Source organism: Oncorhynchus nerka, linkage group LG18 (genome assembly GCF_034236695.1).
Source record: "Oncorhynchus nerka isolate Pitt River linkage group LG18, Oner_Uvic_2.0, whole genome shotgun sequence".
NCBI classification, from domain to species: domain Eukaryota; kingdom Metazoa; phylum Chordata; class Actinopteri; order Salmoniformes; family Salmonidae; genus Oncorhynchus; species Oncorhynchus nerka.
The window spans coordinates 38,878,264-38,889,735 of record NC_088413.1 but is presented as its reverse complement, the minus strand read 5'-3'; the positions used below and the strand labels follow the sequence as shown (position 1 = coordinate 38,889,735).

Genomic DNA, 11,472 nt, shown 5'->3' with positions numbered 1-11,472 from the left:
GTACCAAATCAGACAAACGGTGTATCTCACCTCCAACGGATTTTATATACATGTGCATAAACATTTAGCATAAACATAATAAATCCCCTTTAACTATGTAACGTATAAACAATAAAACTGATTTACGATACTGTGTGCTGATTTTTACAATCTTAGCTGTGATAACCCCTTCCCAAGTGAAGTGTCTACGCCCAGGGACTGTGACGTGGGAGCCGTTAGCGTTGATAAGCGGTTGCATTTGTTCGTATTGTCATTAGAGTGAGTCATCTTAGGAAGTTCGGGGAAGGGATATAGAAAGAAATACAGAACTGTTCCAAGGGATAGCTGAAATAAATGTGTCCTGGGGAAGGGATTCTATAGAGTAGGCTGAGGTGGAAAGCAAACAAAGCTTCTGTCTGTGACTCACACGCAAAACGGGTCTATTCTCCGTCAACTCTGTTTTGACAGCGAAAGTAGGGGTCCTGCTGACTTTTTTTCTTCTTGAAGTTGGCTCTTGTAGCACACCCGAATAGGCTAGCAGTGGAGGAAAGAACAATAGCTGAAGTTATTCTCAAGGAGAGAATTATTTTGGAGTGGACAAAAAAAACAGCTTTACTTGGTAATTGCCTTAAGTTATTTCATTTCGAAGAGACTGGATTTATTGCACTAATAGTCAGGCTATTTTGAGAATGTTGTGAGGGTTCTCAGTGTTTTAAAGACTGTTCAAGTCAACTGTTCGTTTTTTTGAGAGCGTCGGAGCTCATATCATCTACAGAAATCGTCGTCTTTCCTGGATCATGTACCAGGACTACTCCGTGAACTACGACACCTCGTCCCGTGGCAGCAGCACTTCTCCGGCCCAGCCAGAGTCATTCACGAGCGGCAGCAGCACGATCGGCAGTCCAATCTCTACCTCAAGCTACCAGGTAACCAACACTATGTATTTTCTCTTCTCTCAAATGAAAATATTGGTATTCACAACTATCATTAGCTTAATTTGAGTTTCATTGTATCTAAATGTCACTGCAGTTGTCTGAGTTTCTACCCACTGACGCACTCTTCGATTGGTAGGCCTAACTTGATGCGTAGCTACAGTATTGTCAAGGCTATCACGCTGAAGACTGGTGCCAATTTTGGGATTTTATCATGACTGCTGCTTCTGCCAAATGGAACCAGTTGACGTGCGGAAGCACAATAGCTGGACTGGTCATAGTTTAAATTGGTCTTTTGAAATGAGCCTATACATCAAATGACCGTATGGGTTACATCAACTTCGAGATAGTTAAGCATTGCCGTTGGTGCTTTCTCTACCCTGGAAGGGTTTAGTATTATGCAGGTGATAGTTCCTGGAATTTTACATCCTTTTAGTTTTCTGGGGGCGGAGGACAAGTATTCTGTTAGTGTAAGTGGTCTGTTTTTCTCTTACAGCAGTGGTCAAGTCCCCGTATGTTATTAAGGACCAGAATCCGGGAAAGCGGGGAAAGTTTTCCGGGGCACTAGGACTGACATGATAGCTTATTGGAGACAAATCTCGGTGCAATGAAACGTGTTGGCTGTGTTTTTATTTGGACCCCGCACCTGAAATGTTTCCAAACAATGGTGCTTTTCATGCATTTTAATTAGTTTACCCACGGTCGATTCACCTATTGTCTCTAAAATTAAGTTTGCACAATCGCCTTGACATATTTTCATATCCCCCCTCTTTACCAGAAATGTATGACCTCTCCGTGTGGCAACAGGCACCTCAATTTATTGTAACCAACCATTAGATTACTCAATTTATAGCTCTACCTTCTGTTTAGTTATCTGCCCCTGGGATTTATGAATGCAATGGAATTTTCACTGTTGCCTCACTTCTGGAATGTATTGGTGGGGGACCTGTTTTTTCTCTCTAGCCTAATATAATACCGCTTCCGCCTTACTGGAACTGACCGCTTTACGCACATGCGTTACATATCCCCAACATGACTCATCACAACATAATGGGTGAATTGTCTGTACAATGGACATGCTCACTGGTGTCATATCCTTGCCTTTAAGTCTATCACCCTAAAGGTGCCTCGTGAGGGCTTAAGAAAGAGTAAGCTTTATTTAGTAGGCCTCTACTATATTTTGCCTCAGATGGTCACTTCTGTGTTGCAACTCACAATGTTGGTAAAATGTGTCACTGTCTTATGAGCGTTATAGTCTTCAGATACCCAAGTAACCTTGATGTCTTATCTAATCTATTCCTATAATCTATTTTATTAGATAGGTTACACTTGTATATGGAAAGAGATGGGCCTATCCAGTGTTCAGTGCCAATGCAAAACAACCACATTTTCTGACAGGAATAAACTAGTCATCACACTTGTCCTTTCTCCATGGATTGTATTTTTTTCCAGAGATGTACAATTCCATACCAAGTTGCTCACCAGATGACTTGCTGATTGACGCAACTAAGCTCTTCTCTCCTATAGCCATAGTAAGATGGAGACAGTAGCAGCACTACGGGCTTTCCCGCCATGATTCACTGAATGTGTCACTGACTGCCACTCTGGGGGTTAAACAGGCAAATCTAGACAGTGTTTGTGTGTGGAGTCAGTGATTCACTACTACAGTAGGCTTCAATGTAGAGGATTTGTGAGTATGATTAAGAGTGGGTGACTTGTGTGTTCAAGGTGGTTAAGCTACAGGGCTTGGAAATTGATAGCAGTCAAATAGCCTACATGTCAAGTGGTGTTTTTTTTCTTCTGCTGTAACAAGTGGAGAAAAAAAAATGAATGGAAATTGAGATCTGTGAAATAGTCACCATGTTGGTATGTTACTTCAATACAATGATGGGTCTTCCCCTAGAGTTGACACACAGAACTTACTTGCTAGGCCCTGCCCCATAATTTTGGGCAACCAATGGACTCCAATGGATAGTCGAGTCCACCACCCGGACAAGGACAAGCTCACTTTAAATGGTTTGAAAGCCCGTGAAGGCTGATTTTTAAACAGTTTTTTGAAAATTTTTAATGTAAGTTTTTAAATGGCTGAATAATTTAACAGTGCTGCAGGAGGAGCAACTGTGATTCCTGAAATTCAGAGCCAGTTCATGGAGTGTTTTTAAAATCTGAAATTATACTTTTGTTACATTATTTGCTAGTCCAGCTGGTTAGCTAGCACGCAGTCTCATTGACCTCCAAATGTTGCTAATGCTAGCTAGCTAGCCACTTAATATATATTGTTTTCTTAAGGTGTATGTTAGCTAGCTAAGTTGGCAATGTTATGAATATAACTCCCATCTGCTGTCAACATGAGGATCTGATTTGAGAGCACTAGTTGGCTCAAATTGCATGCTGGCAGGGAATTCAGAGCCATTCAGTGGCTAGCTACACTACAAATATAATTTTACCAGCTTCACATGAAGCAATTGTTATAGCTGTTTAATTTTAGTCTGTATTAGAAACAGTTTGATTTTGGCAGTGGTTGAATTGAGCTTCCCGGGAAAATGTCAGAGGTTGCAATAGTAAGCAAAGGATCAATTGTCATCTTGAAATCATCCACTCACCATTTCTCTCCTGATCTGCCCTCTTTCTCCCTCTCCCAATCTCCCTTTCTCTTTGCTACCTTTCCTGTATCTAGAAATACCGGGCCGACATGCCTGGCTCTAGCAGTGCCTTCATCCCCACGATAAACGCCATAACGACCAGCCAGGACCTGCAGTGGATGGTGCAGCCCACAGTGATCACCTCCATGTCCAACCCTTACTCACGCTCCCACCCCTACAGCCACCACCTCTCCAACAGCCCCGGGCTCCTGGGTCACACTGCCCTCGCCCGCCCGGGTGTCATACGCTCTGTCGGGGACACCCGCGTACGACGAAGGAGAGATGAGCAGGTGAGGACCACAAGTGTACAGATGCTTGTGTTCAAAAGTTACTTATGTGTGGAGAGCATCTTGTGGCGGCAAGCAACATTTTAAAATATCTTCTAATATTGTTAAACAGAGTTCTACTTTCAAAGTACCAAGATGTGAGGAATTTGGCGATTTTGAAGATGATGGCTTATAGTTGTAAACCTAAAGCTTCTCTACTTGTTTGTTCTGTTCAGCTTAAGTGTTAATGACAACTCACAAAGTGTTCTTTTTGCCCTCAGCTTACCCCTGAGGAAGAGGAGAAGAGGAGGGTGAGGCGCGAGAGGAACAAATTGGCAGCCGCCAAGTGCCGCAATCGCAGACGAGAGCTCACCGAGATGCTCCAAGGGGTTAGTTAGACAACTGCACAACACACTCTCCTACGCGTACACACACGCACATACATGCGCACATACACACGCCCCTGTCAGTTTAAATTCCAGAGACTCTCTGTCAACTTAGTTGCTACAATTCTTCATATGTTGTGCACTTGCAGTACAAACGAGGCACCAAAGGGGGAAAAATATATTCCCTTGTGCAGGACAGTTTCATGTTCAGCTCAGTTCACTAACACTTCTCAAACAGTGTTGCACGTATTTATGCGTCGACCTCAAACCAGAACCTCGCGACACTGGTTTGTCTAGGTCTCGGAGGACTTTAGCTATTAGCACTAAGTCGTGCTGACAGTGGATGTAAGGGTTTTTGTCTGGGTGCAGACGGCTGTGGACAGGGCTGGGCCCTAACCCTCCTAGCTAAGCAGACAGCACTAATTAGACTCATTAGCTCAATTACAAAAGAAACAGGAAAGGAATGTGCTGCAGGCGGCTGTCATTATGAATGGGAGATGTTTAATAAAGTGGGAGTTTCATCTCTTACTATCCCATGCAATTTTGATGAATCCATGGCTACACCCTCCAACTGCTTCCAGCAAAAACGGCTTCCCTCCACCACACGACTCTTAGTTGAATTACCAAATAAGGAAGTGCCATATTCTAGCCATGTCAGCAAACGTATCATCTTTCTTCTATTGCTCCTATTTTTTTTGGGGGGGGGGGTCTGCTAGTTTGTTTCCTACTTTCTCATATCTTTGTGTTGGGAGACAAAGTTCTCAGACAGGCCTGTGACTTATCTGATTTCTGTCCTCCTGATCTGGTGACTACAGGCTTCTAAGGGTCTGTCTTTGTCTGCTGGGTCCGTGACACATTAATGACACATTACGCTAGAGGAAACACGCTGTGTTTTGCGTGTTACATCACGTAGCTCCATCTGAGAACAACAACCTTAAACATGAATGTGTTTTTTGTTTGGACAAAGTTGTAATAGGAATTACTTTTAGTATCAGGATAACGGTCACACCGCCAAGATGTGTATTGATTGCCCTTTTGCTGTATCTCAACTCTTTTCCTTAGCAAACTTACAGTACCTTCAGAAAGTATTCATACCCCTAGACGTTTTCCAAATGTCTTACAGCCTGAATTTAAAATGGTTTAAACTGATTGTTTTTGTCACTGGCCTTCAGTACACACAATACCCCATAATGTCAGTGGAATTATGTAAATAAGTTCAGGAGTAAGAATGTGTAAGTGTCATGGACTCACTGTGCAATAATACAATAGTGTTAACATGATTTTTGAATGACCTCCATCTCTGTACCCAAACATCTGTAAGGTCCCTCAGTGAATTTCAAACACCGATTCAACCTCAAAGACCGGGGGGTTTTCAATGCCTCACAAAGGGCACCTATTGGTAGATGGTTCAAAATTTTAAAAAAGGCAGACATTGAATATCCCTTTGAGCATGATGAAGTTATTAATTACACTTTGGATGGTGTATCAATTCACCATGTGATTACAAAGATACAGCCGTCCTTCTTAAATCAGTTGCCGGAGAGGAAGGAAACCGTTCAGTAATTTCACCATGAGGCCAGATACTGAGTTGAATGGCTATGATAGGATAAAACTGAGGATTGATCAACAACATTGTAGTTACTCCATGATACTAACCTAATTGACAGTGTGAAAAGGAAGCCTGTACAGAATAAAAATATTCTAAAACATATATCCTGTTTGCAACAAGGCACTAAAGAAAAAAGAGGCAAAAAAAGATATGGCAAAGCAATTCACTTTTTGTTCTGAATACACCGTGTTATGGTTGATGCAAATCCAACACATTACTGAGATTCACTCAATATTTTCAAGCATAGTGGTGGTTGCGTCATGTTATGGGTATGCTTTTAATCGTTAAGGATTGGTGAGTTTCAGGATTACAAATGTACGTAATGGAACTAAGCACAGGCAAAATCCTAGAGGAAAATCTGGTTCAGTCTGCTTTCCACCAGATACTGGGAGACGAATTCACCTTACAGCAGGACAATAGCCTAAAACACAAGGCTAAATCTACACGGGAGTTGATTATCAAGAAGACAGTGAATGTTCCTGTGAGTTTTGACTTAAATTTACTTAAATCTATGGCAAGACCTGAACATGGTTGTCTAGTAATGATACATTTGAAAAGAATAATGGGCAAGTTTTGCACAATCAAGGTGTGGAAAGCTCTGAAATTGCCCATAAAGACTCACCGCTGTAAGTATTTTCTCAGGGGTGTGAATACCTATGTAAATGAGATTTCTGTATTTAATTTTCAATACATTTGCTAAAAATTCTAAAGCATATTTTCACTGTCATTATGGGGTATTGCGTCTAATCCATTTTTAATTCATACTGTAAAACAACAATGTGGAGTAAGTAAAGGGTTATGAATACTTTCTGAAGGCACTGTACAATGTGCTTTGGGTTCTTTTGGTGAAATGGCGACCTCTTGTGGTAGCATTAGGTGATGCAGAAACTTACCAATGTGAACCTTAAACAGTGGTTGGGGCTTTGCTGTCTAATCCATACACCAGAATTGTAATTGAGCTGAATATGAACCCTCCAGATACTGAAGATTTTTTTTTTTTTAAGTGTCCTTATCAGCTGTTTTTTGTTGCTGTGGTTTACAGGAGACTGAGGAACTGGAGGAAGAGAAGTCTGATCTACAGAAAGAGATAGAGACACTGCAGAAGGAGAAGGACAAGTTGGAGTTCATGCTGGTGGCCCACAACCCCATGTGCAAGCTGCCCCCCAACGATCGCCACCAGAGGGGCCACCACCAGCAGCAGTGTGCCCCTCTCCCTCTGACCATGCGCAACAGTCTGGGTCCCCGAGGCCCCATCAACCCCGTTGTGGTGAAGCAAGAACCTCAAGAAGACTACGTGGAAGGCAAGTCCCAGCGCTCTGTCATTAAGCCTATCTGTCTTGGGGGAGGTAGTGGGATCTTCTGCGATAGTGACAGCCTCAACACCCCGGTGGTGGCAGCCTCCACCCCAGCATCCACACCCAGCGCCCCCAGCCTCATATTCACCTACCCCAGCATGCTGGAGCCCGAGAGCCCCTCGCCATCCTCTGAGTCCTGCTCGAAGGCTCACCTGCGCAGCAGCAGCAGCAGCGGGGATCAGTCTTCGGACTCCCTCAACTCGCCCACCCTCCTGGCCCTCTGAGCAGGGGCAGTTATGGTGAGTTTGTGGGGGAAGGTGAGCAGCGCCCCCTACTTAGCAGACAAAAAGCACACTCAAACCTGGACCAAGCCAACCGTGAGCTGTGTTCTTGCCATCAGGAACCCTCAAGGGCTAAGCCGCTTGTTTTTCTCATACGCGTCAGTGTGATTTAACTCAAATAAAATGTATACCCAAATGTGTTCCCCCTGTACCAGCCAGTGTCATCCCTTCATTTCAACTCCAGCACCTCAATTTGCTTGTTGAGCAATAAACGGATGACATGGAGGTGAGAAATGCCAGCAAAGCCATTCATATGAGGGGCAAACTGTGGAAAGCAAGACTTATTTTTAGATCAACATTAAGTAAAGCCATCTGGTGACAGTTGCACTCTCCTACAATCAATTTACCAATAAATCATTAAATGAGAAATCATGTCCTGACATCCCTCCTGTTTGAAGGAGGGATACAGAGACAATGGAGAGATTTCAAAAGACAGTGTGTTCATAAATATCTGACTATTTCCATATCTACTTGTATTTATGGCGTGTGCTAATATTTTCTAAATGTGTCCTTGCGTTCTGATGTCTTCTGATCTGCCTGTAGAACAGCAAAAATGGTTCACTGGGTGAGCTGTAAAGCCGCAGTGTCTCATAGGAAAAGAGCCAATTTTTACTCAATGCCTTGTTTGTCACCAGTCTACTCCTAACATTGATCATAGTATCAATGGCCATCGTATTGATGTTTTCCTCAGTAACGTACCTGAACTATATTATGCATTTATTACAAGTTTGTGAGATTTACATTGATGTGAGGGATTTCTCTTCTGTGTGGTGGTTGAATAAAATGTATTTTAAGGCGCAGCTTGGGAGGCATTGGGGTTTAAATGCTAGAGTGATATCTGAGGATTTCTAAAATGTCATTCACCAAGACAGTTTGACCAATGAGGTTATTGTGAGCAACTCCTTATACCCCCACTACTGATGGAACGTTCAACCAGACACTCTAGAGCTTGATTGAAAGTTATCCATTTGTTTTGTATCAGCATTCTTTTCCTCTCGCCTGTAACAAACTCTGGCTTTGTCAGAAAAAGGGGATTGGGTATTGCCCAGTGAACTCAATATTCCCTTGCAATAGGGTAGGTTTCGAAACCAAGAAAAGATATCTGTATCATTTGTACTAAAGGAGTGGTCTGGTTGAACTTTTCAGATGCTACTGTGGTGTGAAAACATGGTAATAACACTGGCTACATAATTTTGTAATTTCATCATTAATGTTCTTATAAGGGGCAACACCGATATGTGTGCAGGTGACCCTATATCAACAAGCACATTGTAACCTGTTCACTGGCCATTGTGTGGCCATTTCAGACCCATAGCAAAAACGATGCACTTTTCAATTCCTTTTGACTGATGGGACAAATGAGATTTTCTTTACAGCTGGCCTGAGGTGGAAGAGGAATGTCTTGAGGATAATGGTGAAAGAACACTCGTGTGTTTTTATGGGACAGAGGGTTAAGGATACCAAGCACTGAAATGGATAGAATTGCAATATTTCAGACGTATTGTTTACTTCAAACATTCTTTACATGGCCAGTGGGGTAATAACCATTGTGGTGATAACAGGACAGAAGACGGACTGAAACATTTGTTGTGCTGGGTGCAGCAAATAAGACGTAAAAAGCAGTGCTGCTGTTGTTGTGGACTAGTCGCATCAGTTATTGATCTTTGTTTGGATGGTTATAGTATCACATGGTGGCATTTGGACAACTCCTATCATGCATTGGGATAAATTGCAGGCCAAGAAAAAAGAACAAAACGTAATTGTCTTGTCTGTTCGAGTCTTGAGGCCCTAAAAACACATAGGAAAGCCATCAACTTGAGATATTCTACAGTACATGTCTTCTGTTTTTGAAAACTATTTCTTATTTTTCCAAATGCTTTAATTGTTTTAAAATGAATCAAAACAGCAATGTGTCGCAATGTTTGTTAATTTCGTAATTCAATAATAAAAAAACATTTTCAACAAGGAATTCTTGAAAGCTGCTTTTGACCTATTTGTCTTCAGTGTCTATGGGCAATGCAGTGTCATTTTTGTATCTCTAAACATTAGGCACATTTCATTTAAAAGGTGGCGTTCCTCAATTAGGGCTTGATTCAATCTGTCTTGCAGAAGATCCAGGGTATAGCAGGATGGACATTTTAAAGATAATGTTCCCGCATTACTGGAGACTGCATTCATGGTAAACGCTGTGTATCTCGGCTCAATCGGACATTAGGCTACCTTTTTAAATTTCAATCGTGCTATACCACAGATCTTCCTCGATCCGGATTGAATCGAGCCCTTAAGTGGAGTATGAGTAGAGTAAACCACCTGTCAATAGCAGAACATAACACTGCCATAAACGATGGTGAAAATGTCAGAATACAGGAGGATTCATGGTGGGATGGAAGTCCGTGTTACACATGCCCACATCTTGGTAGGTCGTTCTAAGCAGTCAGTTTCAGTCAGTCCTCGTCTTGTGTCCCATATATATATCTTCGCATATCTTTTATATATTTTCTTTTCCAAAAACAACTTAAACACTCTCCTGCAACCCACCTCGCCAATTAAAAAAATATATATATTTACTTCAAATGAAATCCACAATAGAAGCTAGCCAGTTTACTGGCTAACGTTAGTATTCCGCTAACCACGGTTTGTGGTCATCAGCTATCCTTTAGCTCAAATCTATCGCCAGTTTTGTACAATGCAACTCAGACCAGAACATACCGGACCTATTTTTCTCTCCATATTCCCGGATTTTAACCGCAAGCTCTGGACATTTACACCTGGATCTCGCAGCTGGATGGCTGCTATCCGTGTGACTGCTATCCCCTCCGTCGCGACGTTACCTGAACACCCATCTGCGGCCCGCTAATCGTTAGCAGCCGGTAAGACAATCTGAATAGGTCTATCGGACAATTTTTATTTGGTCACTATAACTATATCTATTTTGCCAATTGGATTGATCCCCTCTACCACACGGAACCACACTAATCTACCGACAGAAACGCACGAGGTGAATAAAAACAGACCTCCATCCAATGCTAGCTTGCTACCGATGGCTCGGCTAGCTGTCTGAATCGCCGTGACCCCAACCAACCTCACTACTCACTGGACCCTTATGATCACTCGACTAAGCATACCTCTCCTTAATTTCAATATGCCTTGTCCATTGCTGTTCTGGTTAGTGTTTATTGGCTTATTTCACTGTAGATCCTCTAGCCCTGCTCACTATACCTTATCCAACCTTTCAGCTCCACCACCCACACATGCGATGACATCACCTGGTTTCAATGATGTTTCTAGAGACAATATCTCTCATCACTCAATACCTAGGTTTACCTCCACTCTATTCACATCCTACCATACCTTTGTCTGTACATTATACCTTGAAACTATCTTATCGCCCCCAGAAACCTCCTTTTACTCTCTGTTCCAGCCCTGCAGTGCCTAGCTCCACTCCTATTTCCCAGGTGCTCTCTTTTGATGACTTCTGAAACCGTAATAGCCTTGGTTTCATGCATGTTAATATTAGAAGCATCCTCCCTAAGTTTGTTTTATTCACTGCTTTAGCACACTCTGCCAACCCGGATGTTCTAGCCGTGTCTGAATCCTGGCTTAGGAAGACCACCAAAAATCCAGAAATGTTCATCCCTAACTACAACATTTTCAGACAAGATAGAACGGCCAAAGGGGGTGGTGTTGCAATTTACTGCAAAGATAGCCTGCATAGTTCTGTCCTACTATCCAGGTCTGTACCCAAACTATTTTAACTTCTACTTTTAAAAACTACTCTCTAAAAACAAATCTCTCACTGTTGCCGCCTGCTATAGACCAACCTCTGCCCCCAGCTGTGCTCTGGACACCATATAGTGGGGAGAACAAGTATTTGATACACTGCCAATTCTGCAGGTTTTCCTACTTACAAAGCATGTAGAGGTCTGTCATTTTTATCATAGGTACACTTCAACTGTGAGAGACGGAAACTAAAACAAAAATCCAGAAAATCACATTGTATGATTTTTAAGTAATTAATTTGC

At 42.3% G+C, this 11,472-nt stretch overlaps 1 protein-coding gene across 1 annotated transcript; it reads left to right on the top strand.

Annotated features, from left to right (window-relative positions):
• The first annotated feature begins 246 nt into the window (after positions 1-246).
• Positions 247-9,419, top strand: LOC115145797 (fos-related antigen 2-like). The gene is made up of 4 exons (XM_065004067.1): positions 247-905; positions 3,589-3,843; positions 4,101-4,208; positions 6,857-9,419. Exons 1-4 carry the CDS (start codon positions 777-779, stop codon positions 7,391-7,393), a joined length of 1,029 nt encoding a protein of 342 aa, XP_064860139.1. The 5' UTR covers positions 247-776; the 3' UTR covers positions 7,394-9,419.
• The last annotated feature ends 2,053 nt before the right edge of the window (positions 9,420-11,472 follow it).